Raw genomic sequence first — 25,881 nt, forward strand, 5'->3', positions numbered from 1 at the left:
AGATACCAGACAATGTGGCATTCATTTTTCCAGATTGTGGTACTGCTATTTGATTGACATTAACAGTTGAGTGCGGCGTTTTTCAGTACATTTAGCAGACCACAGCATTTGAGAGCATTGGCTTGATTTTTGACCCTTCTCAAGCCTCATTTTATAAACTCTGCCATTTGTTTCACGATTCTAATTTTGGAGGGTTGTTAAGCACACATTTCTACGTGGTGTCTCAAATTTAGAAGACGTGCAGTATTTATTTTCACTTAACAGTGACTTTTATTCACGGTGCGTAATGGTGCTTTACAGTATGTGACAATTGCAAATCATTCCTTTTTCTCCAATGGTTTTTGTTCTTTTTTGCCACTCAAATTACTCCACCCGTCTGGGCCTGTGAATTCTTGGAGGAACTGAGTCAGACAGTTGGTCAGCAGTGGCCGCTGGCATTTTAAGGAGGATGCCCTTGTGACCGAAGCATTCAACTTGAAATCATCAGCTTCATTCAACTTCATTTTCAAATCTGAAGGGAAAACATGATTCCCGGTTTACTAGTTAAGACTTGTTAATCTCCAATGTCATTGTCCTAAACCTGATATTCAGTTTTCAAGTCTGGTTGGAGGCAGTAGCATTTCGGCAGACAACATGGTAAAGAAAGTGCTTCCTCTGTCAGACAGATTGGGTCAGGAAATATTTCAAACTCTAAAGTTCATCTTACAAACTTTACACTGCTTATGCTCACAGAATGTGAATAGTCCATGCAATATGTCCTCTAGGCATTTATTATTTCCAAAGCGCCACGCATCCTTCTAACTGCATTCTCTAGGTTTATAGATACACAAATGGAAACGGTGGCAAAAAAAGGTGAGTATTCATATGCCAAGGGTGAACAAAGGCTCACGGTTGAAAATGCAAGTTTGTATCGTGACTACAGGATTGTGCCTTTGAGCAAAGCACAATATTTTAAAACCGGATAAAAAAAAAAATGTGAGGCTTTAGTTTTCCCAGTTGTCTCTATTTGTGTCTTTCTTTCCGGCGGCTGCTCCCTCTTCACATCCTCGCTTATTGCTCACCATTTCATAATCCTACCAAAGATGATGCAACCATACAGTAACTAGACACGGACTCACACACAAATGTCTTTAAATACAGGGTATTTAGTAAAAAAATACTTTTGGTTCTATTACATTTTAGATGTAGTATTAAGTCTCTTTAGGTTAAACAAATGTGTCAAGTGCAACTTTTAACAGTTTTTGCACCAACATTAGAGTTGGGTTTCGGTTTGTGGCTGTCATTAAGTTAAACAACAACAATAACTTTGTGCAGGGGTGCCCACACTTTTTCAGCATGTGAGCAACTTATGAAATTACCTAGACCATATGATTGTTTGTTTGTTTATTTGTTCAAAAATATAGTTACAACTCTTTATACGGACTATTAGGGGTGGCGTACCGAAGACAGCACTTTTTGGGGTATGGACCAATTTGGGTTGGTACTGCCAAGCACTGATTCACATGAAATCAAATAGTGCCATGTTTCAGTTCCGAAGCGTGTTCTTCAAAGTTGTGACTATGCTTTAATAGAACAGTTGGCAAGTTTCCATGGCGCACTGAAAGGAAGCAGTGTACGCACATCAGCGCGATGTCACACATTATATTTCGAGTGCTGTCAAAAGGCTCACATTTCCACCCTGTGCTCATCAATTGCACGTTCTCATTAGGTTGCGAGTGGGTACTCTCTGTCCGCATCCATGGCCGCTCAGCCGAACGTTATTACACACAATTCATTAAGAATTGAACCAAAATAGCATGAAATTGGCGATGTACAGTGGAATTCTTGACTTTTTTTTTTTTTTTAAACCAATGAACATTTCTTACCAAAAAATAAAATAAATAATATATATATATATATATATATATATATATATATTTTTTTTTTTTATTATGTATTTTAAGAACAATAAAAAGTCTTGTTACATATTTTCACCCCACAGCAGGTGCTTGCACTTCGCTAACACATCTCCAAATAAAAGGCCAAACGTTCTTACTTCAAGCTATTTATTTGTCACTCCCGGCTGTAGTTTACTGTAAAACTGACATGTAAAACAACTGATTAAACGACAAACACAACCTAAATGCTATCATACGGTCAAAGCCAAACCTGTGAATCAAAATTGCACCAATGTTACAGTACATACTTATTGTTCACACAGCATCCTGTTTCTGCACTTTTCTGCACTATTGATTTGAATTAATAACCAGTTTGTTTGTTTTTAAAAAAAAAGGATGGAAATGTATTTTATTTAATCCGATTCGATTATTAATTGAAAACATAATCAACAATTGAATCGATTAGTGAAGCTTTAATATACAGTACTGAGTTTGGTATAGTATATAGTTGTTTTTTCCAGCCCTTTTCTCTGTCATCTAATTGTCACAGAGATGAAAAATGGACATGCACTAACATGAAATGGCCCAACAGCATACTATTATCACCACACCCCCAAGCACCAGTGGGATAAATTTTGAAAAACTTTAAAACTTTTCAGTTACAAGCTTTTTTTTTTATATCTATTTACATTTATTTTTTTACTGTATTGAGTGTTTTACGGCCGTGAAAAAAAGTATAAGAATTGCGTACCATAGTTGTCTTTTGGGCCACAAAAAAAAAAAAAAAAAATGCTTAAATTTAACTGACAATCGGCTTTAACGGACAACCCCTCTCCACTATTAGTCCCTTAAATTGAGGTTGCACTGTGACAAATTTGTTGCAAGAAAGATTATTAATGCTTTTTTTTTCGCCCTTGCTTAACATTAGTGAAATGCTATTTACAGTATCGACAAATCAAGATCAGGAAATGTACATTTGTTAGCCAAAAGGGGTGTGATCATATTACGAAGAAACAAAACTCTTCACTGTTGAAATCGAAATGAACGCCGTCTGATTATTTTCACTTTTGAATAGTGCAAGAGCGTTGCCATCGCTGAGCCATCATCATCACAAAAGTATAGTCGGTGATCATAGGTTAGTTACCATGGTAATAACAAAGCAGTGTGTACACATTGTTACATTTACATTCTAAAATGGTATAGTTAGTTGTTGTCACGTAGTTGCTCTAAAGATTTAGTTTTCCCAAACTGCCCTCCTTCAGAGCTGTAGACCTCCAACATAAGAACTGAGAACAAACTCCAAACAAAATCATTCACATGCTTCCTTAACTACTTTGCTTTATATTTATTTATTATTTTAACAAATATCACTCAAACTTCAAATGCATTTGTCATTACACCCTGCTAGTGCACACTGATTGGTTGCCAGCCAATCGCAGTGCACACATAGTCAAAGACGTAGACGCTCGTAATCACACCTAGGGCGTATTTAGAGTGTGCACTCAACCTACTATGCATGTCTTTGGAATGTGAGAGGAAACCAGAATACCCGGAGAAATTCCATGCTAACCCGACCCATAAAGGCCGGAGCCGGAATCGAACCCTGCACCACCTGTGAGGTGGATGTGCTAACCAATCGTCACCGTGCCGCCCAGTATCCTCCAGGTGCAAATAGATGACTATCACAAAAAGCCCAACTTGGTTTTGTGCTGGCCAAAGAAGAACACATTGAATTTTAGTGACAATCTGGATAATAATGCTGTTGTGTTCATCACTCCCCCGTGAGTGACGAAGTATCCTGCTAACAAACACAAACATGTCTTTCACAAATGCTGACAGTTCAACCTTGCAGAAGGTTTGGAGAGCATTGCCAAGACTGGAAATGAGAGCAGTTTGTGTTTATGTTTGAATGAGGTCAGTCCATCATCATCATCTATAATACATTGGAGAGAAAAGCATAACACATGCCTTATTGAATGAAATGCATTTCGGTTTTTCACTGCAAAGCCGATTGCTCTGGTGTCTTTTTTTTAAATTATTTTGTCATTTTATTTCCTGATTTGTGACTTCAGTGATCATGACATACAGATTTTCTTTTAAGTTGTTTTTAAAATAGTTGGGTTTTTTTGTCTAGTTTTTGTGCAACTTTTGATGGCTCAAACTGACACTGTCATTAAAAAAAATAAATAAATAAAATATGTTGCGCTAACTCACCTCCTGAAGGTGACTACTGAATACCATACATGTGTAATGTTGTGGGCTCAAATATGACTCACTGTTTGATCTCTCTCGCACTCTTCGATGGCACTGCTCTGCATACTGTTTACTGAAGCAGAAAAGAAGCCCAGATATCTGCAGTAGACAGATCTGTGAGGATGTGTTGATCCCTCCTCTGCTGGCAGGCCGCTTTACAGAGACCAAAACAACTCTAGGAGTGACGGAAAAGCTGCGAAGTATCTGATGAAGTCTCTTAACTAATGCAGGACTCTTGCACGATAAAACGAGTCAAAGCACACCTGATCCCAAAGTTGAATGTCCTCAGATGCGAAAGAATAGCACTCCCACTGGGGAAAGCAGTTAAGCAGAAAGTCCCTGATGGTGCAAAACTGAGTCCTTAGGGCATGGAGCAAGCAGCTGTCATCTTACTCGAGGTCACTTGCACTTTTAGGGAAGCCTGCTAGCACGCATTGCTACGTACAAATTAGATTCAGAACTAATTTGATGCATGACAGTGCAAGTTTACAAAATCTTATAACACCAATGCTGACTTTACTTTACGAGCACCTCCTACGTGTTATATAGGCTGTCCTAATGTATCATTCACAGTTATAAAAAAAAACACCTGACAACACTTGACACATAGCAGAGCATGCAACCGTGAATCAAAAGGGAAAAACAAGTTTTGCATATTTATGTTAAGCTCCCCGATGGAGATGAAGCATTATGTAATTGATACTCCTCCTCCTCTTATGCAGATAGTTGACAAGGTTTGACATCAAATTCTTAATATGGATGAAATGCAAGAATAGTTGTGTTTTGTCTGGTTCATATATTTGCTTTTAGCCTTTGCAATAGCCATATTGTAAAAAGGCTTTTCAACACCCACGCGGTACAGAACCTTCTCTTCACTCCCACGCATCCATAAAATGAAAAACAGTAAAAGCTTGTACCAATAAGTCATAGCATTGGCGTGAAAAGCTCAACGATAAAAGGCAAGGCAGACTGAACCAACTCTCACCAACAAATCACTCTTCTTCGTCCTCCCCTTTTTCCTCAGCCGGCTTTTTCCAGGTCTCCCGTCTGCATCTTTTCCAAGAAGAAAAGCAGCAAAAGAGGGAAGATTTTAAATCATAAGCATCCTTCTTCCTTCGGTCTTTTCTTCCTTGCTTCCAGATTTCTTCACAGTCTCCGGAGGAAAGCGAGAGCAACAGTGATACACTGCTGCGCGCTCCGCTGCAGGAGACTGAACGTCAATCACGCGGGTAACCTTGGGAACCACCAGTCCGGCCCCCAGCTTGTCCTGATTGGTTGCACAATGGCGGAGCGAGAGTCACACAAGTCCAAATGGATCCACAGATGGCTACTGAAAGCTGTGATGGGATCATGTGCGCAGCCAAACAAACAGTGGCGAATTGCAGTACTTGTGAATTCTCATTCTCTCCCTCTCTCCTCTCTGACTTCAGAGATTTTATGTTATAGTTGCCTAGCAACAGATGGGCATGTGAACCTATACCACCAAAGCAGAAAAGATGTGGGAGAGAGAGGAAGGAGTTCAAGTCCTTAACTCGCTCTCTCTCCCTCTCGCTCTCTGTATAGGTGTGTTGAATATTTTAGTTCTCTGCAGCAGCTTGTGTTGATAAGATCCTCAACAGTTAACGTAAAAGCAGAACTGCAAGTGAGTATAAAAGGTACATCAACTTGACAATGCAGTACTATACAATACAATACAATACAACTTTAGCGCATTTCACAACTGCTGGAGCTGTAACAAACGCTTTCCACAAAGTACAACCACTCAAAAACACCAACTAGCCCAGGCCCCCCTGCCATGAGCCAGGCAGTAGCCTCCCGACAAACAAACTAATATTTTTGCTGACAGTTGAGCCTTGCAGCGATCAGGATAGTACTAAGTGTCATTGGAGTTTCAGTTTAATTGCACTGCTAAAACAAATTTATCAGTGGCTTTCGCCTGTAGTCTGCTGGGATAGGCTCCAGCACCCTCCTGCAACCCTGTACAGGATAAGTGGTGTGGACAATGACATGATTATAGTCAGGCATCTGATAAAAACCGAAAATGTCAATTTAGGCCATTTCTTACTTTTTTTTAATTCATTGATTGATCCATTTTCTATAGTGTTTCTGCTCACTATGGTCACAGGTGAGCTGGAGCAAGCCAGATAACTTTGGGCTTGCTGTGGCTCCACCTCGGACTGCTTGCACTAAATACCCATAGATACATGTAGAACAACAGCCATTCCCACACACATTCTTACCCACGGACAATTGAGCCTTTATTAAGCTTTTTTTTCCCCCCACAGATGTGAGGTGGTACCAGGACAAGGACAGGAAATGAATTGACGAAAACAGACAAACGGTCAAATTTGAAGCTACTCCTCAAGATCTGAATCAACTTCGCTCATTTTTCACATCTTCTCTATGGACATAACAGCTGGCTGGACAGAAGAGCATGAAGACGAATTAATCACTCTCATTTATGAAAGGCAGTCGTTATTTGACATAACCGTCAAAGGCAACCAATTGACAATGATCACCGTCGATGGCATGCAGGGGTACTATTTCTCATGCATGCGCAGAAGGTCCGGTGTCTCCGTAGGCTGTTGCGGTTCATTTTCGACATGCCGACTTCTAGGATGACACGACAGTTGGCCCCAACGGCCGATATTGGTTAGCTGTGTAAACGCCTTGCGATCAAAGCAGCTCTACTGGAAGCTTGAGCAGCAACACTGGAGCAGGAAGCTAAGCTTCAAGCTCAGCACTGGAACAGGTGAACTTAATCTTGTTGTTTCTGCATACACCCCGTGTCCGCTGGGTCAAAATCACAGTTGGTAGAGCAACACACTTCCAAACATGAGATTGCGGGTTTGATCCTGTTTTGATCATTACATTAAAATTAATTTACGGTTACTCATAAACATTGTACATACTGTTATGTTTATTATTTATTCCATGTATGTACTAGGTGGCATGGTGGATGACTGTTTAGCACATCTGCATCACAGTACAGAGGTCCCGGGTTTGATTCCGGGCTCCGGCCTTCCTGTGTGGAGTTAGCACATCCATCCATCCATCTTCTGTACCGCTTCTTCTCACTAGGGTCGCGGGGGGTGCTGGAGCCTATCCCAGCTATCTCCGGGCAGTAGGCGGGGGACACCCTGAACTGGTTGCCAGCCAATTGCAGGGCACACAGAGACGAACAACCATCCGCGCTCACACTCATACCTAGGGGCAATTTACAGTGTTCAATCGGCCTGCCATGCATGTTTTTGGAATGTGGGAGGAAACCGGAGTACCCGGAGGAAACCCACGCAGACACGGGGAGAACATGCAAACTCCACACAGGATGGCCGGAGCCGGGATCTAACCCACGCCCGATGCTGTCTCTCACTGTGAGGCCATCGTGCTAACCAGTCGGCCACCGTGCCGCGGAGTTAGCACATTCTTCTCCATATTTCAAAAACATGTGAAATGCTTTAAATTGGTCCTAGTTTGATTGTGAGCGCTGATGGTTGCTTGTCTTTGTCCTGCGACTGGCTGGCATCGAGTTCAGGGTGTACCTAATGCCCGAAGACAACTGGGATAGGCTCCAGCACCCTGGCAAACCCTTATGAGGAGAAGCGGATATACCTACTTACCATTATTTCAATGTCAATGATCTTGTCTTGACACCATGTCGGTCGTTGGGGAACAACATTTTCGGTATTCTGAGCATTGTGCACATATGGCCCAACATAGCATGCCAACTACATCCTATTCCTCCAACTCTTCAAACACGTGCATCCCCACAGATAGGTTGGAAATATCGCTTGGAGTCGATTTCTTACTTGCTTTGCACACTTCCTAGGTGGAGCCCTTCATTTTTGTTCTTGAAATGACATCATGGTTCAGTCTGTCGCTTGCCAGGATCTCACTTAAGGAAAATGATTACTTCGTTGAATATACAACAGATTTTTTTTCCCATGCTTTAATATTTTGTGTTTAATTTCTTTACTGTGATTTCACTTGCCATTTTTTTAAATTACTTCACAGTAGGTCTTTTAACTGGTTGTTACTGAAGGAACTAAAGACTTCTTCACATGAATAAGTGGAAAAGTGAAATCATGGTCTTTATTGGATTCCTACACCAGGCTAATTCTTATTCCTAGTCAAAAAAGACCTTTTTGTAAAATACGTCTTTATTTAAATAGCACTTACACAACAGCTATAGCCAGGGGGGCAACTACCTACTTTCTGGGGGTATGTAGACACATAACAGGCACGCCAACACACGCACACAAAATATAATAATAATAATGATTTAATTTTTATATGTAGCCTATAAATACATTTTTTGTGGGGAATATAAAACTTTTATTTCAAATTTTTATTGAAGGTTTCATTGAGCCATGTGTGGCTCTTACTACGCCGACACATCACAACTTACCTACTGTCTTTTAACCACTTTGAAAAGCCGGTTTTCATGGCTGCATCGTCTTTCTCCAACTGCCTGTTTCTTTTTCGGTTTTGTGCCCCTGAGCACTATCTATTTTGCTTCTCCATCTTTAGCATCAACAGACGTTTGAATTGTAAACACTCGCCGCTCGCGTTCTCTTGGGCGCGCGCACTGGACTCTGAGTCTGTGAGTCACGGAGGAGTGGAGCGCCGATCACTGACGTGCCTCTATTAGTATTAGTGATTATATCAAACCATACCTGTGAACAAATCTGTTTAATACATAAAATGCTCACTCAAAATATATTTTGCGACCCCGCGAAGGTGGCGTCCCTATGCGCCGCATACATTCTTTTTGCGCCACTGGCTATAACTGTAACTGAAACAAAGCGGCGTACAAATTTAAGCAAACCTTTGCCATCTTCAACGGCACTCTAGGCATTGGGAGATAGTGTACACTTCCAAAAAGCGGAACAGTCTTAACCTAACTAGACTGTGGGACGCTTAAAAACAAAAACTGACAAAATTAAATAACTTTTGTTTCAATCATTGAAACCTTGATTACGTTGCCTGAGTTTCGAGAGGTGAGAAGGAAAAAAGACACACAAATGTGCATTTGGAAATTGTTTTACTGCAAGTATACAAAACTGAACAGATCAATGAATATGGATCTTATTTACAACAAGTGTTTGAATAACAGTTGGGCAAACACGCTGGTCTTGAATAAGCATGAAAGATGTAGCTCTTCACGCTGAGGACTGGACAGAGGCCGACTGGACAGCAGGCTGCAAAGAAATAAATACAATAAATGAGCAAAAAAAAAACAAAAACAAAAAACAAACAAAAAAGGCGACAATTGCAGCATCATGTCTGAAAGGTGTCTTACTGATACTCAGAGATGGGCACTTGACCCTTTTTTTGCCAGTCAGTCCCCCACCCTGCGGCCACTATCTTGTACCCATCCGGCCTTATTCATAAGAATTGTCGACCCCTGACAAAAAAGGGTGACCGGCGGGGCCAGAGGGTCGCACCGTTCCGCCCACAGACGGACTGCCCAACACTGCGATTATCAGTATCATTTAACTGGAGTGGCATTGAATTATTTTACCTGAGTAAATGTGGTAACCTTCAGTCATTTGTAGGTTGTATCTGAGCGCCAAGTTTGCTCATGGGAATGAGTTTTTGAGTGTACATGATATTACAGTGCCAGGCGCTTATCTTCACATAGAGGGCATTTCAAGGGAAAAATGCTTTAAGTTGAGCTGAATTCTAACCAAGTGGGACCAAACTCAGAGGTACCATCCACAGCAAGATTAGTGGCACTAACTTTAGCGTGTGGCAGAAGAATACAAGCCTAACACTCGCCTCCTGTGATTTTTGCTCCTCAATTCCATTGTTGGCACTAGAGCTTCCACTGCCATTAATTGTAGCTTCCTGTTTGGCTTGCTTAGCATCAGTGTCCTTTACTGGGCTGTTCTCCTCTGCTTTCCTCTGTGTAGAAATATAAAGAAAGGTGGGTAAGGAAGACAAGTCGGAAAAGCCACAAAACTGCATTCCAAGTTGATTTTGTGAGAGACAAACTATCAGGATAAAAGTGTGACCACTGAATGTGTCATGCAAAGCAAGACACTGAAGCGCAACTACGAGGCATTCACAACTAGGTCCCCAGCAGCTACAGAGCAGTAAAAAGCCATTGACAAGAATCTAATCGCTCTGAACGTTGTGAAAGGGTGCAAGATCATGAAACATAGAATGTATCATGTTCTCAGTCCTTCAATTTATACATAAAAACAGGTCAAAGTTGGCAAAAGGAGAATTCAGATCTCACCTTTTTTCTGACCAGGTGAGAGATGTCTGAGGCCACTTTCGAAGATGCACCATCAGCTGACTTCACAGAGATCTGAATGAAATTTTTTTTTTAATTTTTGCTGTAAAATACAATGGTCAGATTTACATTTCATAGTGAACGGAAGCACTCTTACTTGTGTGGGGGCAGCAAAGGCTGTAGAAGGGCTGCCATTTTCACTTTGTGATGCTGATGATGAAGCACCACCCTGCAGGTTATTTACCACAGTTAGATGGTTGATAGGGATGGGTGAAATAAGCTTTAAAAAAAAAAAAAAAAAACTATAACGTGCATCACAGAACATTTATGGATAGAGTTCAGTTTATTTTAAAGTTGTTTTCTGCAAAACAGTGTACGGTATTCAACGGCAATATTTAACAATGAACTTCAAACTATGACCATGTAATGCACATTTTTGTCACGGTCCACATTTTAGTTAGGGTTTCATACTCATACCTAGGGGCAATTTAGAGTGTCCAATCAACCTGCCATGAATGTTTTTGGAATGTGGAAGGAAACTCACACAGGCAGAGGGAGAACATGCAAACTCCATACAGGAAGGCCGGAGCCAGAATCAAACCCATGACTGAGCCCAACGTGCTAACCAATCAACGTCCGTGCCGCCGCATGTTGGGCAAACAATCCACAATTAAGACATCAAATTATAGTCAAAAAACTCTTATATAATCTGTTATCTAGTCTGTCTTTTGTATTATGCTTACGGCACTTGTTTATATAATTGTGAATCTAAAGCAACAATGCTGGCATCTGCTCTCCGACACCTATTTCCGGATGCAAAAGTACTTTTATTGCTTTCAATTTAAGCCTTGCCATAAAGCTAAATCGACTTAAGTGGAAAAATGTGTCATATTGCTGAACCATTCATAAAATTACGTGACAATGCTTGCTAAAGGTTATTCTGAATTGTTGAAGAGAGGATGTGCTTCATAAAATTATGGTGGTGGGTTTAAGTGTGATAAATGCTATGGGGCAAAGCAAGACACAGTTTTATAAAAAGCCATACTTCCAAGAAAACAGTTAAGACAACCTGGGGCAAAACCTCCCTTGAAGAAATATAAATTGCAGCCACATAGGTCAAGGAATTCTATAAGAGCAGTGTTGACGACCCGTTTAATCACTCAGTTCTATGAAAGAAACTACTTAATTTTCTACAGACCATCTTAGACTAATAAAATCCTAACTTGCATCTCATTCCTGGGTAGTCAAAACAGCTAAACATTTATACAATGGTTTTACAGATAACTGGCGTTCCACAAGACTCTGTACTATGGCCACTTTTATTTAGCAAGTGTATTAAAGACATGATCTCTCCCAGATGATAGTTATTCTGGAGCATCGGATGACATCAGGGGAGGTTGCAACTAAACTAACTGATGCAATTCGGGAAATTACATCTTGGCTGAATCAATGCTGTTCACAGTCAAACCTCATTGAACTATGTTCTTTTCCAAAAACAATTCATTTACAAATCCAGACATCTTTGTCTGTGGGGTGAAGGTACAATGCGTTACAGAAGACAAATACTTGGGTATCGTGGACACAACTCTCAGCTTTAGTGCACTCAAAGTTTGCAAGAAAATAAAGTTCACTTTCAAATTCGCATATTAGAGACACACCGTCAACAGCAGCAATAAACTTTGATTTTATTTTTTTAATCATTGAGTGCCACATCTCATCCTGTATGATAAGCTTGTCCAATGTACAGACCACAGTACTGAAGCCACTGGAGTCACTTTACAAAATTAATTATATTGTTCCGCTCCTCTTCCACTATCCAATTTTCGAAAATTCTAATCTGCTACCAGAGGTGCTGATAAAGAGATGATACAATTCCATTTTGAAGAACATCATACAGTCCAGCAGTATTCTCATTCAGAGAATCACAAAAATATAATACAGTACCAAAAATCAACCAGTTTCCATCATCAAGTTTAACGTAAAGGTCTGGCCTGTTTATGCTCAACTAGGTAAGCACTAGCAAGACTACTAGGAATAGCAGTTATGTATCATTGTTTGTATTTGGTATTAATTGTGCCTTTTATTGTATTCATTAATGCTTTTTGATGCCTGATGCTCTGGCTATTATTTATTTGTACTAACGTGTTTATCATAAGGCAAGTTGACTGAAGTTGAAAACTAGCTCTTAGCAAATTCGGGTGCATTTACATTTGTTAGGTAATTAATATATTGCCACTTTTTAAAAATGGGCAAACTTAAATGAGAAGCCAATTTTGCGTAAAAATGTAAATACAACCGTAAAATGGTCAACTATCGGGCCTGACACCTGGTGGGGTCCAACCCCATCCATCTGGAGCTCCGCCAAGGCACGCGCGAAAGAACCTCGACAAAGATGTAGCCTTCGCATACATTTTTAGCGTATGGGCTGGTGAGGGCTTGCCACCGTTAACTTGCTGTCAATGGGACTCAACTTGTCGAGGGTTTCAGATGTGCTTGTGGAGTCCTAGACCTTCAAATGGTTTATGGTGGAATAGAAGTGTCAGGGAACTGCCCGTCACAGCAGCACATTTTTATATTGTAATTTTGAGCAATGTCAGTTTTATCCAATGCTGAATCACTTCCAGGCTTGCGTCTTTCTATTACTTGCCAAGATGGGAGACTTGTCCATATTTGAGAGAAAAAATTAAAAATGTTTGCTAAGCTGCTGCCACAAAGCCACGTGACTTAAACCATGCACGCGGATTAACCGAATGAGGATTTCACTTCCTCGTAATTTGTAGCCACTCAATGGCCCCGAGACAGTATTAATACTCAATGTCGAGGGCGATGTTTATCACCCACCCCTAATGGTTTATAAACAAAAAGGTCAATGTGACCCTTCAAGTCAATATGAAAAAAAGCACAAAATGTTGAGCATTTTATTTTACTGTGGACCTACAAGGGTCTGTTGGATGGCCTCCGAGGCAGCACTGGCCATTTTCTGGGTTTCTTTAGCGTCTTCGATTTTTTCTCCAATGTCAGGCAGAAGCAGCTTCAGTTCTTCCATCTCAGTTGTAGCCTCTTTTGTCCCTTCGGTGCCATCTGCTGCATCTATCAAGTTCTGCAACATAGCTAGACAAAGACTAGGGTCAGCCCTGCAACACTATTGTGTTCAACTCCAGGTCTATTATATAGCCTTTACATATTAAATCTTTACTTTGGCGGTGAGGGGGGGTGTAGTATAAAACTAACAAAGAAATTAGTCTTACCCAGGCGGCTCTCAATCACTTGTATGGAGCTGTTGTAGTGCTGAATGGCCTGGCTGTACTGATCCATGTCGCACAGTGTTGTGGCAACATGGTAATGGGTCTCAGCCAGCAGACGACTGTGAGGAGGAAGATGTTTGAGCTGCAGAGCCAAACATTCCTGGAAGTCTTGTAGTGCTTGAGGATAGTTGCCTTTGGAACAAAGCACAAGAGTTACTACTAACGCGTTCTAAACACTGCAACAAATTTCTCATTTAGAACTCAGAAAACAACTTCAAGGTCCAATTTAACAGTTTCTAAAAGTAATTGAGCATGCTTCACACGTTCAATGCTGTTGCAATGTAAAACATTCAGAATCACAAGACCAAACTTCTGCTATGTAATACGCTTGCAACACTGCAATTAAAAAAAAAAAAAATAAAAAAAAAGGGAAAAGAAATGGTTAAACTAACACTTATGGATTGAAATCTAATTAAAAAAAAAATGACCTAACAACCTTACAAAAAGCTAATCGGAACACATTGCATTTGCGCATCTTGGTGGCATACATTTTGGGGGAGGTTGGCCCCGTTATTTTGACAGTGACACATTTACAATGATTTAGAATAGACAAATTGCGATCGTCACTACCACGAAGACACTGAAGGAGAAGGGGGGTGTGGTCATATGCCTTCTTTTAGGGGGCAGTTTTCGAATAGTTTAGTCACTGATTTCTCCCCCCAAAAAATTTGATAAAATAGAAAATGCAATGTAATATTTTCCTGAAGAAAAAAAAAAGCACAAGCTTAATTGAAAAAAAAAAAAAATGGACCATACTCACCGGATTATCCCTTTAAAGATTGACAGACTTTCATTAGACGAAATTATGGTTTAATGGAAAATTGTATCATTTAATTTACAAAGAGTCACAATTTTCTTATGCCAGTTTTTTTTTCCTTTTTCACAAACAAACCGCGTGAAGCAAGCACACTATTTGGAGAGCCGCGTGACACAAGCGTGATCGTCCACCACATTCCCAAAGTGACATTCTACTGTGGTCTTCCATTTTTTGACGAAGATCAATTGATTACAAGCATCAAATAATACCTGAAAAAGTGTTTTTTGGCCACAATTGCCAGCCGCAAATTACATTGGGCCGATCAGATCACGAGGAGGGCAAGGGCAATTAAGGTCGTAACGGATTATTAAAAGTGCTTAAATTCTCTTCATGGTCTTGTCTCGGTGTAGTCTAATGAGCCATTCAGCTTTTAATGGAATTTTGTTTTACTTTAAGCATGTTTCTTCGCAGTGCTGCTACAGTACTCCACTTGTTATGCGGCCCAGTCAATGGAACAATAGTAGTAAAAGAAATTACCATTAAAAATGTTTAACTGCACATTTTGAATCACAAGTGTCCTGTACAAAGACGCCCCAATTCAAACATCTAATACCATAATTGTGCAAATTTAGTCAAACATACCCGTTTCTGCACCAACCTCTCCAAGTTTCAAGAAGACCTGGGCTGCCATGAGTTGGTCTTCTTTGCTTTCCTTCCTGAAGCAATTCAGACAAGTTACATAAAAATAAGACCTACAAACGGCGCATCTAAGGAACATCCTGCACTCACCTCTTGTAGATGACTTTTGCCACTTCGAGCATTTCCCAAGCCAATTGCAGATTTCCGACTTCATCCTCCTCCTTACCATGAGGTATACATACAAAGAAATGATTACAAGCTCTCAACTGGAGGTATTTCCAAAACAGTGAAAGTACCTTGTCACCATTCTTGTCCCTCGCCTCATCACTGTCGTCATCATCGTCCTCTTCATCTGAGAGAAAATTGTTTACAAGAAGCTACAAATCATGCACAACAAAAACAATTGCCAAAAGTACAGTAAACATTTTACAGTTGCCGTTAACACCATAAAGTGAACTGTAATATTTAAAAAAATAAATAAAACACCGCCCACTATTGTGAAGTCTCCCCATCATGCAACTAGTATTAGTGCTTTGTAACAAAAAGGTCTGCCTGCCCTCTGCTTCCTCCTCAGGTTGTGACTCGCCACTTTCTTCAGACTCAGTCTTTGCACCATTTTGCTCTTCAGAGTCTTCAGTCTTTGCCACACTTTCTTTTTCAGGAGACTCTGTGAGGTTTCCCCCAGTGCCATTCACAACTCCATTTACTTGGGCTTCCTCATCCAGACTCTTGTCCGCTCCATTCAATTGGGAAGCTGAGGGCTCCGCAGAGTCATCCCCAGCTTGCTCAGTTGAAACGTTTTCCTGCTTCACCTCAACGCTGCTCTCCACATCTGAGTCCGGTTTTCTTTTTACATCCTCAGGCTGCGCCGCCATCGCATCATACACCTGCTTTCGTAGCTCATTGCGAGTGTTTTCTGCGCCAGAGTGGTATGTTAGATTAGTTTGGCTTGTTTTCCTTGGAATTACATTTACAATGCTTTTGACAATGTATAAGGGGATGCAACTTGGGCCTTTCTGACTTTATTGCAGACTGCTTGACCAAGAATGTCAACCATCTGGTAGGTTCACAACCATGTACAATTCTATCAAACTGAGGTGCTCAGCCATTAGTGGGGAGATATTGATGATTGTCTTATCCATCTTAAATATTTAACAGAACAACGCAAAAACAGAAGAATCGTGCGGAGATTAGTGACATTTCACGAGGCTGAAGAGAAAAATAAATAGTATGTGGTGCTTTAAAACATTTCCCCCTTCCACCAAATAGCAGGGACGTAGTTAGAGAATCAACAACACCTCTTATTCTCCAATTAAATCATGCTGCTGTGTGTGCAGTGGTCAAATCATTCCAAGATACCTAATCTAAATAAAGCATTTCCAAAGAAGTACAGCTTTGGTTCTCCTTCACAATAAGATATTACAAGGTAAGGTGAGTTGTGCGGTCCATTGACGCCGACCTTGGGACAGAGGTCGCAAAGCGAGCAGACAAGACTTTTAGCTCAGTGGTTAGCACTTTCTGATCCCAACCAGCAGGTTTCATCCCTGAATAGGATGAACGCCACTGGTGACAAAAGTTATTATATAATAAATCTCAGTGTATGTATCTCATGTTTTTATGCCTAATTTAAAACCAGAGCCGTACCGATATTCTGCAGTGTGCTACTTTAGGCGTTTTTAGTTTTTTTTCTGCATACTCTCCTGCAAGTGTGGTCAAAAATTGCTGCCTCTCCATTTAGTAGGTTTTTACCAAGAACATGGGAAAGGTTTACATTGCGGGGAAAACAAAAAGCCTAAAGAATCTAGTTGTATTTGTGTAAATGGTAGTGATCCTTGCCTGGGACTAAAAACACTTAAACTTTTCTTAAAATGTGAGGTCTTCCAAGGGTATTTTCCCAAATTTGAAAGTTCTCAGATGTACAGGGAGCATCAGGCATCCTCCTACCCCAGGCTGACCACAGACAGATCAGGTACGCATGGTCTGTCAAGTATGACAACTTGCAGTATGTCAAATTTAGTTGGCTTAAAAAACATAAATAAAAAAAACTGCTATCTGGCACATAAATGAGGTGCTGCGGCCGGTGATAACCTTAACTAGTTTACACTGAGTTTTGATGTATGGGCAGTGGATTATACAAACTAGATTGAGAAAACAATTGTCTTCCAAGGATTCTGGGAGTGTCGTTTGTAAACTCACGATTAACAAAACAGACATAGGCCAACAGCTGACGGAGGAAATATCACCTCACTATAAGCGAAAGTATGTTTCCATTAAAGTACATATGCACGGTATTACCATCACTAGTAATACAATATACAAATGACTAAACTTGGTGGACCTTCAGAAAACAGAATAGCATTTCACATTCTATATTTTAATTGAAATGGGTGAATCACCTTCAATGAACTACTGTTGCTCTTTAGATTCTATATACCCAAAACAAATTACCCAACATCAGTAACAGCACCTTCAATAACAGCTTCCGAAGCACCTGCAGTTAGTAGTACTTATGTGCTAGAGTAGAGGTCAGCCACTCACGATTATCATTAGCATCTTGCTAATTTCCAATTAGCATCCTCTTCTGCTCATTTTAGCATAGTAAAATATGAATAAAATATACATCACCTTGTGGCTGATTGAGGCATTACCTCTTAACATACACAGGTTTTCTATACAGATGTTTTGTGAGTTACATAATATGGAGCGATGGAAAAAGAAAATCTATAATCTATTTTTTATTTCAAACCCAGCGGTACCATAAATACAGCAGTCACTCTGTTTGGAAACTGACTCCCACAGTCACTGGCAAAGGATGCAAGCAGGTCTGGCCGTGGAGCAGATGCCATTCTACAAGTTGGTATCATTTACGTTCTCAGGAAGGAAATGGGGCATAAGCACAATCAAAAATCCATGAACACATTTTTATAAAACATCCAGCATAATCCGTTAATATTCAAACATTGCATTGGGTAAAATTCTTAATGCAACTTATTTTTACAAATGCACCAAGTTCGCTCAGGAAGTTTGCTACCATTTGCAGGCATTGCTTTTTCTGAGAATGTCTTGCATTCGAAATTGTTAGAGTGCTATCCTTAAAGCTGCACACTGTAAAGTATGCTAATAGCTTTTTCATTTGACCATTCATGACTCACATTTTAGAAATAGCAGCTCAACAACAAAAGCCGTTCACAATGGGTATGACTGAAATCTGGTTTGAATTTCCCACGGTCTTTCTGTGGGTGTGATTTCATGCACCCACAGATTCTCAGAGGAAGGGGAGGAAAAAAATGATTGAAACTTGCTCATAACCAACACCGGGGAAGAACTCAGGCAAACATCAGTTTTGCATTTGAGCGGTGAGAACACTGAGATCGGATTTATGTGTTGAAAGAAAGCCACTGTGCTTTGCTTTTCAAGCCAAAGGGTAAGAAGTCACCCCTTCAACAAAAAAAAAAAAATCTAAAAAGGCAAAACCTGAGCAACTAGATATACCATCAGTCACGTGTTCCATTTTCTTTCCTCCCTTGAAAACAAAAGTTGCCTGTCCTGAGTGGTCAACACATCCTAGTGTAAATAGTAACATGACGTAAAAGCAGGAATTTTGAACTTTTGTCTCAAATTGATCTTTTCTTCTGAAACCCAAATGTCTTCAGTATACAAGCAATATACCATATTTTCCGGGCCATAGGGCGCTCTTCAAAGTCCCTAATTTTCCCCAAAACAAAAAGCGCCTTGTAAAACGACGCGCCCATTATATGGACAAAGCATCACTCGCGACCATCAACCCTTTTACTCATTGGGCTGTTCGGAGTGCATGTTAGCACACCCTGCTGAACAAAGTCTGAGTCATCTATGCTTCTAATTGACCGTGACGTATACATTATGTGACTATGGTGTTTGGGTGATGGTGTAGGAGAAAGCTGGACAAAAGGGCAGCTGTCCACAATGTTGTAGTTTGTCTTATCATTTATGTTATTGCAAGCAAGAAACGTCCCAGGTTTAGACAACAGACTGCAAAAAGCCCAAAGCACAACAGCACATCTCTCTAAACAGCCACGTGATTGGCTGAGTCTGAGTGGCTCCCAAGAAGCCATTGCTGTAATTGGCTAAGGCTGAGTGGCTCCCAAGAAGCCATTGCTATCATCTTTTTGTGTTATTTTTATTTCTTTTGGGTATATAGATGGCATTAGAGATACATGTTTTGTGTTAATCTTATTTCTTTGTTTCATTGTTTGCTTGTATGCTGAGTTTTTTTTGGTTTTGTTTTGAAACCGTGACTCTAAAGAGTGTGGTGACCAGTGAAGTCCCTCCCCTGACGTTGTCTAGTAGACTATTGCCAAGACACCTTTCATTGGTTAGAGTCATTATTATTGACAGTGATTCCTAATAGTTTCATGACATCCGTCATTGAAACAGGGTGATACCCCTGGTAACGATTCCTAATGGTGGGATGGCATTAACTAGCACGAGCAGCTGAGCTAGCGCGAGCAGCACAGCTGGCGATGAGCTGGCCTCAGCTGGCGCGAGCAGCTCAGCTGGCGCGAGCAGCCGAGTTAGCGCGAGCAGCCGAGCTAGCGCCTTGTAGTGCAGCGCGCCTAGTATATGCATTAAATACGGAAATAGCACACTCAACTGGTGTTGCGCCCTTTGATGCAGCGCGTCTTATGGCCGTAAAAATACGATAAATCGAACATTCTGTTCCAATTCTTTTGGAAGGGACTATATAACTAATTCAAGGGTCGAATCCACTTCCTGATTGATTAAATCATTAAAGCAAGCCTGGATACTTTTGACTGAAGACATCCTTACCATCAAGGTTATTGGCACTCTCAATATTAGAGTTACTGGGCTGCTCCTCATCTTCGGATACTTCGGGGACTCCTTCAAGGGCATTTCCAAGGACTGTATTCTCCATCCTAACACAAAAAAAGCAATCCGATTTATCAATACTTGCACGACAGGAAAACTGTAGGTTTAATCACTGCTCACTTCTCAATTTATGCTGGGTAAAAAAAAAAAAAAAAAAAAAAAAAGGCAGGTACTGGAGGTTTAATTTTGTCTGCGCAATTAATACAACACTGTTAATTCTTAACTTTGGTTACCTGGCAAGCTCTAGTAGGGACTTCCCACACAGGAAAAAGGCCTCGCCACATTCATCAGCAGTGTCTCCATATTTGGCAGCTCTGACAAGCACATAAAAGTAACTGTTAATTCCTGTTATAATCGCAGTTTATCAATGATTGACCTGCAATAGTGCTGATTTTTAGCAATGGTTTAAGAGTTTTTCCCAGTACACAGGTAAGTCTGAATTTAGAGTAACATGCCTTCAGTGGACTACCGGTATATGCTGCAACACTAACAGTCTACTGCACAAGTTTGCGAAATCCCCGCCAACTACACGTTTTAGATGCATCCTGCCTCAAACTCATGCCATTCAAATCAGCTCATTTTAATACTTATAGTCGCCATATAGCTGAGAGAATACATGATTTAATATTATGGTATGCTCTGTAAGTTAAGTGACAAATGTTTGGAAGTTGACAATGAACATCTGTGTCAATTCCAGTGCATTAGAAGCAGAATGCCCTTTGTCATTGCACTCAGTGTACAACTAGATTGGAGCGCTTCCCTGCCCGGAGGAATATAACAAATCTAAATGAATTGAAAATTAAATTCAAAAGAAAATAAACCTGAAATTAAATAAATAAAACAATGATGCAGTTGTACAAGGTAAGAGTAGTTGTCTGTGAGTTCAGCATGGAGATGGCTCTCGAAAAGATACTAGGTTAGGAGCTTCATTACTAGAGAAAATTGTTGGGTTGAATATTGGTGTTTAAATGCTCAATTATTTTGTTTGTTGTAAACTAACAGCATGACAAAAGACCAATGAAGAACAATGCATCCAATTTGGAAAACCCTTTTGTCTTTTTTCCGCAGGCAGTGGTGGAAAGACTTAATGTTTTGTCCGCAAAACAAAAACACAAATTAGAAAAATCATGCAATATAGATGCCAACTAGGGCCGCGCCAAACGATTATTTTATTAATCGCGACTGTCTGCGATTAGTCGACTAATGGCAATAATAAATCGCTTCATGTTTCACCACCAAGCAGTCGCTCTAATACAACCATAATTAGTTCACAACTTGAATAATTTAAAAGGCATGTGCACATTAATAACACAACTTTGCAGCTTGTACCAGCCTTTCTTAGACATTAATAAATTGTAATGTAGCTTAAAGGCAATAATGTGGTCTAATATTTGGGGCTGTTTAGTGCATTTTAAAAAGCAACCAAAACTATACACCACGCACAGTAGCACTAAAACAATGAAAACATTTTATAAACACTAGTTAACAAAATAATCCTCTTTGGCACCAATCATTTTTTTTAAACTAGAAGGTAGTGAAATAAGGAGTAAATTATGAAAAAGCACGGGGCTAAAGAAAAGTATTGTAAAAACTGGTATTGCACTTGTATTTTGTTTTACTTGGCCTTTACCCAATTTTGTTTTTCTTCATCAGTATGGATAATTTAATAGTTAAAAAAATTAGGAACATATTTTGTTAACTCTATAGTACATGTTTTATTGTGATGGCTTGGAGCAACCATGTCTTGTTCTGTTACTGACTAAAGCCTCCTTAAGCCATAGAACCTAAAATGTAACAAAAAAGACATTGTATTGGTATTACATCAAACACACTGTAACCTGTGTGCGCGCCAACTACAGTTAGCTTCCAGAAACGACTGTCCCCGAGACAGAAATGAAATCAGGCATCAGCCCCAAAGCGTTTTAACCTTGCTGATGATCGAGCATCCCTGTCGTGCTGCCATGAAAGGGAGGTTAGCATTGCAAGTATTTGTGGGTTAAAAGTGCCATAATTTTAGGTTCCCAACACCAGGTAGGCATGACGCGCCACCCCATTATCCACAATGCTTCCGATCACCATTACACTGCATGTGTTCACTAGACATCCCCCCCCCCCCCAATATATTGTGCAGCCCTACAAACAACATCCATTTTTATATTTATAATGAAATGCACACAAAAAACATGAACACTAGTTACAAATGCACAGAAAAACATTTTTCCAATAGCTACAATGCATTATTAATTACATTTAAAAAAAAAAGCAAAATAGCTGTGGGATCGCCAAGCATATTTGAGCGCCACAGACTTTTTTCCCCCCATGGGTATGCACTCAGTGAAAGGCTTGAAGGAATAGTTTCTCAATAAGTAAGCAACACGTTTGTGTTTAAAGTGAGGCTGTCAGATTTAAAGCAGATTTAAAATTCATGTCATTAAATGTTTCAACTTTTTTTTTTTTTTTACTTCAAAAATAATTTACATAACCTTGCAAAGACAAATTCACACACTGTATGATATTAGCTGTACATCTTGGAACACCTCAGAACAAAACACCCCGCTCAAGTTACCAGTGGCCCCATGCAAACCAACACTGCGGCAGTGTGGTGCTTACAACTATATGCACAGTTTAAGTTTGGAGAATTGTTTTTAAGAAAAAAAATCTGAAAGATATTCATCAAGGATCATAAAAGCCACGGGATCAGTCTTTGATTCTTTGATCACACATCTTATTTGGTGAGTTTACATTACAAGATATTCAAGTAAATGCCTATCAAAAGCTTCGCAAAAACTAGTAGTAGAAAAAAATTTGATTAATTGCAATTAATTACGCAATATCTTGCATTTTTAATTAGTTAAAAAATAATCGCTTGACAGCACTACGTCAAAAAAAAAAAATCAACTGTAGAACAAAGCTGGTCAAAGAGAGCCTCGTTTTTTCGTTTGACAAAAGTACGTACATGCCATCAAGATTTTTCCGCGATCCGCGTGTACTCACAACATGCCGCATGCGTCCTGAAAGACATCGACTGCAGCGGAAACGTCACCCATCACCAGATGTCTGTTCCCAGTGCCGATGAGCTTCTTTGCCTCCTCCATGACGTCGACGGAGCAGCTGCAAAAACACAACATGTGCAGTCAGTGAACGTTGAAACGGTCCGGAAGGCCCGGCGAGGAGGACGCTCGCACTCGCTCACCTGTCCGTCGAAGGAGCAGACGACGAGCACGGCTTCTCGTCCACGAAGCTGTAAAACACGTTGTGCACAAGTTCAGTCAGGACGGACTGTTGATTTGCGAACGCGGTACAAAAACAACGTGGCGTCCATTCGGCCACCAACGTGCCCACTTCACGTCATGGCACGGCTGCCATGCTACATTGTGCGCTAAACGGCTAGTTAGTTTAAACGGTTATCAGATGCGTTTGGAAAGCAGTTACTTTAGATATGACGCATTCCACCAAAAACCTCCCCACCACACACACACACACACACATCCACGAAGAAGAAGAATGACTGCCTAGCAATTATCAAGCTAGTGGTCGTGTTCCGTCCGAACATTTAAATGTAAAAAAATGACAAGAATTACCTCCCAGAGCTCGACGCGACAGACGTTTCCTCTGGCATCTTTCGGACGCTTTAAGGAACTATAAGGCCAGGAACCACAATCGCCAAACGTACCGCGTATGCGAGACAGACTCAAACACCGTGTGTAAGTCTTTGTTGGCGCGCTTATATAGAGGAAAACAGTCTTTCTATTTCCGCTCAACTCTGAACGCGGGAGATTGTATTTAAAGGGGCCGCAACACAGTCTGTGATGCATTCAAGGAGTATGGGAAGAAAGGTGTATCCATGTTGCACAATTTACAAGCTTGTCGAACTCGAACTCAATTGCCCACGGAGCATTTACATTGTCATATCGTCATTTATATTTTTAGGTAAATTAGCTTTGATTCATATGCATTTAATTTTAGTCATCTATTTCATTGACTAGTTGCTTAACTGATTTATTTTAATGACAAAATACAAAACCATCAGTAAAATAAAAAACTAGCAATTGAAACATGCACATTTAATCAAGGCAATACCACTCTTGGCGCTAATATAGATAATAGTTTATACTATAACATAATCGGTAACAGACGACATATGCCTCGATAGCGCAGTAGGCAGCGCGTCAGTCTCATAATCTGAAGGTCGTGAGTTCGATCCTCACTCGGGGCAGGTTAATTTTTTTCTTCTACTGTGTTTACCTTTAGTCTGTGTATGTTATTAAAATCTTGACCTGCACTAATTTCCAAGCAAATATACGCTAAAGCGCATACAGTTACAGTAGCGGTAATGGTTTTACGAATTAAACTGTGATGATTCCGAATTGTGCTTTATCTTTGATTTTGAGAAGTCTGTGATGAATTACACGAATGTTTACTTTTCGTATCTCCGAATCAAACACTCAATCTTCTAATTCAAACAATACTGTAATTTACAAGAAAAAAAACCGGTACAATGTCGCGAAGTAAACAGTAGGTGGTGCCCATGCTCAAATATCCTCTTACTAATGTTTCACTAATGACATGACATTGCTACGATAGCAACTCGGTAAACATGTGGATCAACATAAACTTTTCTTATAATATATAGGGGTTATTTTATGTCAACACGTTGTTAATAATAATAGTTTTAATAATAATAATAGTTTTCGGTTTATCATTAATTGATGCACTTCTACTTTCAGAACATTTGGAATGAGCATGTCACTTAGGCAATCAAGTAGTAGAGAAAGAGAGAGAGAGAGAGGGGGGGGGGCGACTTTGGGCTCCAGTCAGTCTCAGGCTTCGCATTCAGTTTTCAATCATAGGGTGTGCACCGTGGAACCCTTTTTCGGGACTCATATTTACCATCCCGTTCCCATCTTTCTCTAGCTTGTTTTTACTTACTTTCTAAGTGAGATGTTGCAATGTTCCGTGGTATCTTACAAAACGTGGATTTGTGTTGGCTGATTGTTTTCTACTTGGCTTTTACACCTGGCTGTCGATCAGCCGATGCAGACAGCTGTCATGAGGTGAAGACAGCATACATGATGCGCCAAATAGGCCAGGTGGAACTGGTGCCAGACAGTCCCCAAGCAGGTCAGTAAATAATGCTTTAATAGTCATCACGAAACTTAATATCCATATTGGGACCACTGAAGGATTATATAAATTTCAGAAAATTAAATGCACTCAGATTTCTGCAAGGGTAGATGTCGTCTTGAGTAGGTTTAAGTTGTTTTTAGCATGACACATTTCTAAGAGTTGATTTTCTTTTGCAGAATGTATTTAAAGTTCGACACATGTTAATAGATTTTAAACTAATAATGCTTTGACAATTATGATGAAAAGCAACTCAGAGTTCACCCTCTTTTGTAATACTAGGCCAAATTCCAAATTGAGGGTATCATCATTCTGGTGGGCTAGCACTTCAGAGCAAGAGGCTATTTCTGTTGAAAATGAACATAAATAGCGTGGGACACATAGAAAGCATACATTGCTATGAGGTGGCGTTGAAGTTGTTGTTTTCTCAATATCAAAAGTTCACAAGTTTTTCTTTATACCAAAAGAGACAGTTCTTAAGCAGCATATCATCCTATTTTTTTTCTTCCTGAATCAATGATTTCCCTGATAACAGTTGAAAAATCCGATTGACTTCGCAGCTTGAATTTTGTATTCTGAGCCTTCTTGTCATACTCACTTTTAAAATGAGCTGATCAAAATAATGAAATCATTAAAAAATGTTATATTATAAAAAACAACATTGCACCTTTTCCATTTCGGGGAGTGACATCTTACTTCCAGCTAGTTCATTTGTCATGTCCCATTTTCAATGAATCGCTGATGGATGCAGTTTTGATTAATTTTGAGATTTTAACTTAATTTTGGAATTTACAATGCGTGTTTATACATGTGTGT

At 40.0% G+C, this 25,881-nt stretch overlaps 3 protein-coding genes and 1 non-coding gene across 5 annotated transcripts in view; 2 read left to right on the forward strand and 2 right to left on the reverse strand.

The window, feature by feature from the left end:
- The window catches only part of lrrc7 (leucine rich repeat containing 7), a 106,484-nt gene extending 101,046 nt beyond the window's left edge, over positions 1 to 5,438 (reverse strand). Inside the window, exon 1 of the mRNA XM_088312702.1 lies at positions 5,116 to 5,438. The gene's annotated coding sequence lies outside the window, so the exon portion shown is untranslated. The remainder of the gene's footprint in view (positions 1 to 5,115) is intronic.
- A 3,719-nt stretch (positions 5,439 to 9,157) lies between these two features.
- Positions 9,158 to 23,686, reverse strand: nasp (nuclear autoantigenic sperm protein (histone-binding)). Of its 2 annotated transcripts, XM_088313540.1 has the most exons (15): positions 23,523 to 23,685; positions 23,135 to 23,182; positions 22,936 to 23,052; positions 20,175 to 20,255; positions 19,882 to 19,988; positions 15,629 to 15,988; positions 15,369 to 15,424; positions 15,223 to 15,293; positions 15,076 to 15,149; positions 13,620 to 13,808; positions 13,310 to 13,482; positions 10,529 to 10,600; positions 10,375 to 10,446; positions 9,912 to 10,037; positions 9,158 to 9,331 (listed from the first exon to the last, which is right to left on the reverse strand). In XM_088313540.1, exons 1-15 carry the CDS (start codon positions 23,558 to 23,560, stop codon positions 9,293 to 9,295), a joined length of 1,623 nt encoding a protein of 540 aa, XP_088169666.1. In that variant the 5' UTR covers positions 23,561 to 23,685; the 3' UTR covers positions 9,158 to 9,292. The 2 variants fall into 2 exon arrangements, with proteins under 2 accessions (XP_088169666.1, XP_088169667.1); XM_088313541.1 differs by lacking the exon at positions 15,629 to 15,988 and having other exon boundaries at positions 23,523 to 23,686.
- Positions 23,687 to 24,084: 398 nt separating this feature from the next.
- Positions 24,085 to 24,157, forward strand: trnam-cau (transfer RNA methionine (anticodon CAU)). Its single transcript has one exon. It is a non-coding gene; the product is annotated as a tRNA-Met (tRNA).
- Positions 24,158 to 24,785: 628 nt separating this feature from the next.
- The window catches only part of LOC148324044 (glypican-5-like), a 48,831-nt gene continuing 47,735 nt past the window's right edge, over positions 24,786 to 25,881 (forward strand). The window contains exon 1 of the mRNA XM_088313373.1: positions 24,786 to 25,062. Within this exon, the coding sequence (XP_088169499.1) occupies positions 24,891 to 25,062 (172 nt within the window). The 5' untranslated portion in view covers positions 24,786 to 24,890. The remainder of the gene's footprint in view (positions 25,063 to 25,881) is intronic.

This window comes from Idiotropiscis lumnitzeri, chromosome 13 (genome assembly GCF_059441095.1).
Source record: "Idiotropiscis lumnitzeri isolate Australia: NSW breed Sydney's pygmy pipehorse chromosome 13, RoL_Ilum_1.0, whole genome shotgun sequence".
Lineage (NCBI taxonomy): Eukaryota > Metazoa > Chordata > Actinopteri > Syngnathiformes > Syngnathidae > Idiotropiscis > Idiotropiscis lumnitzeri.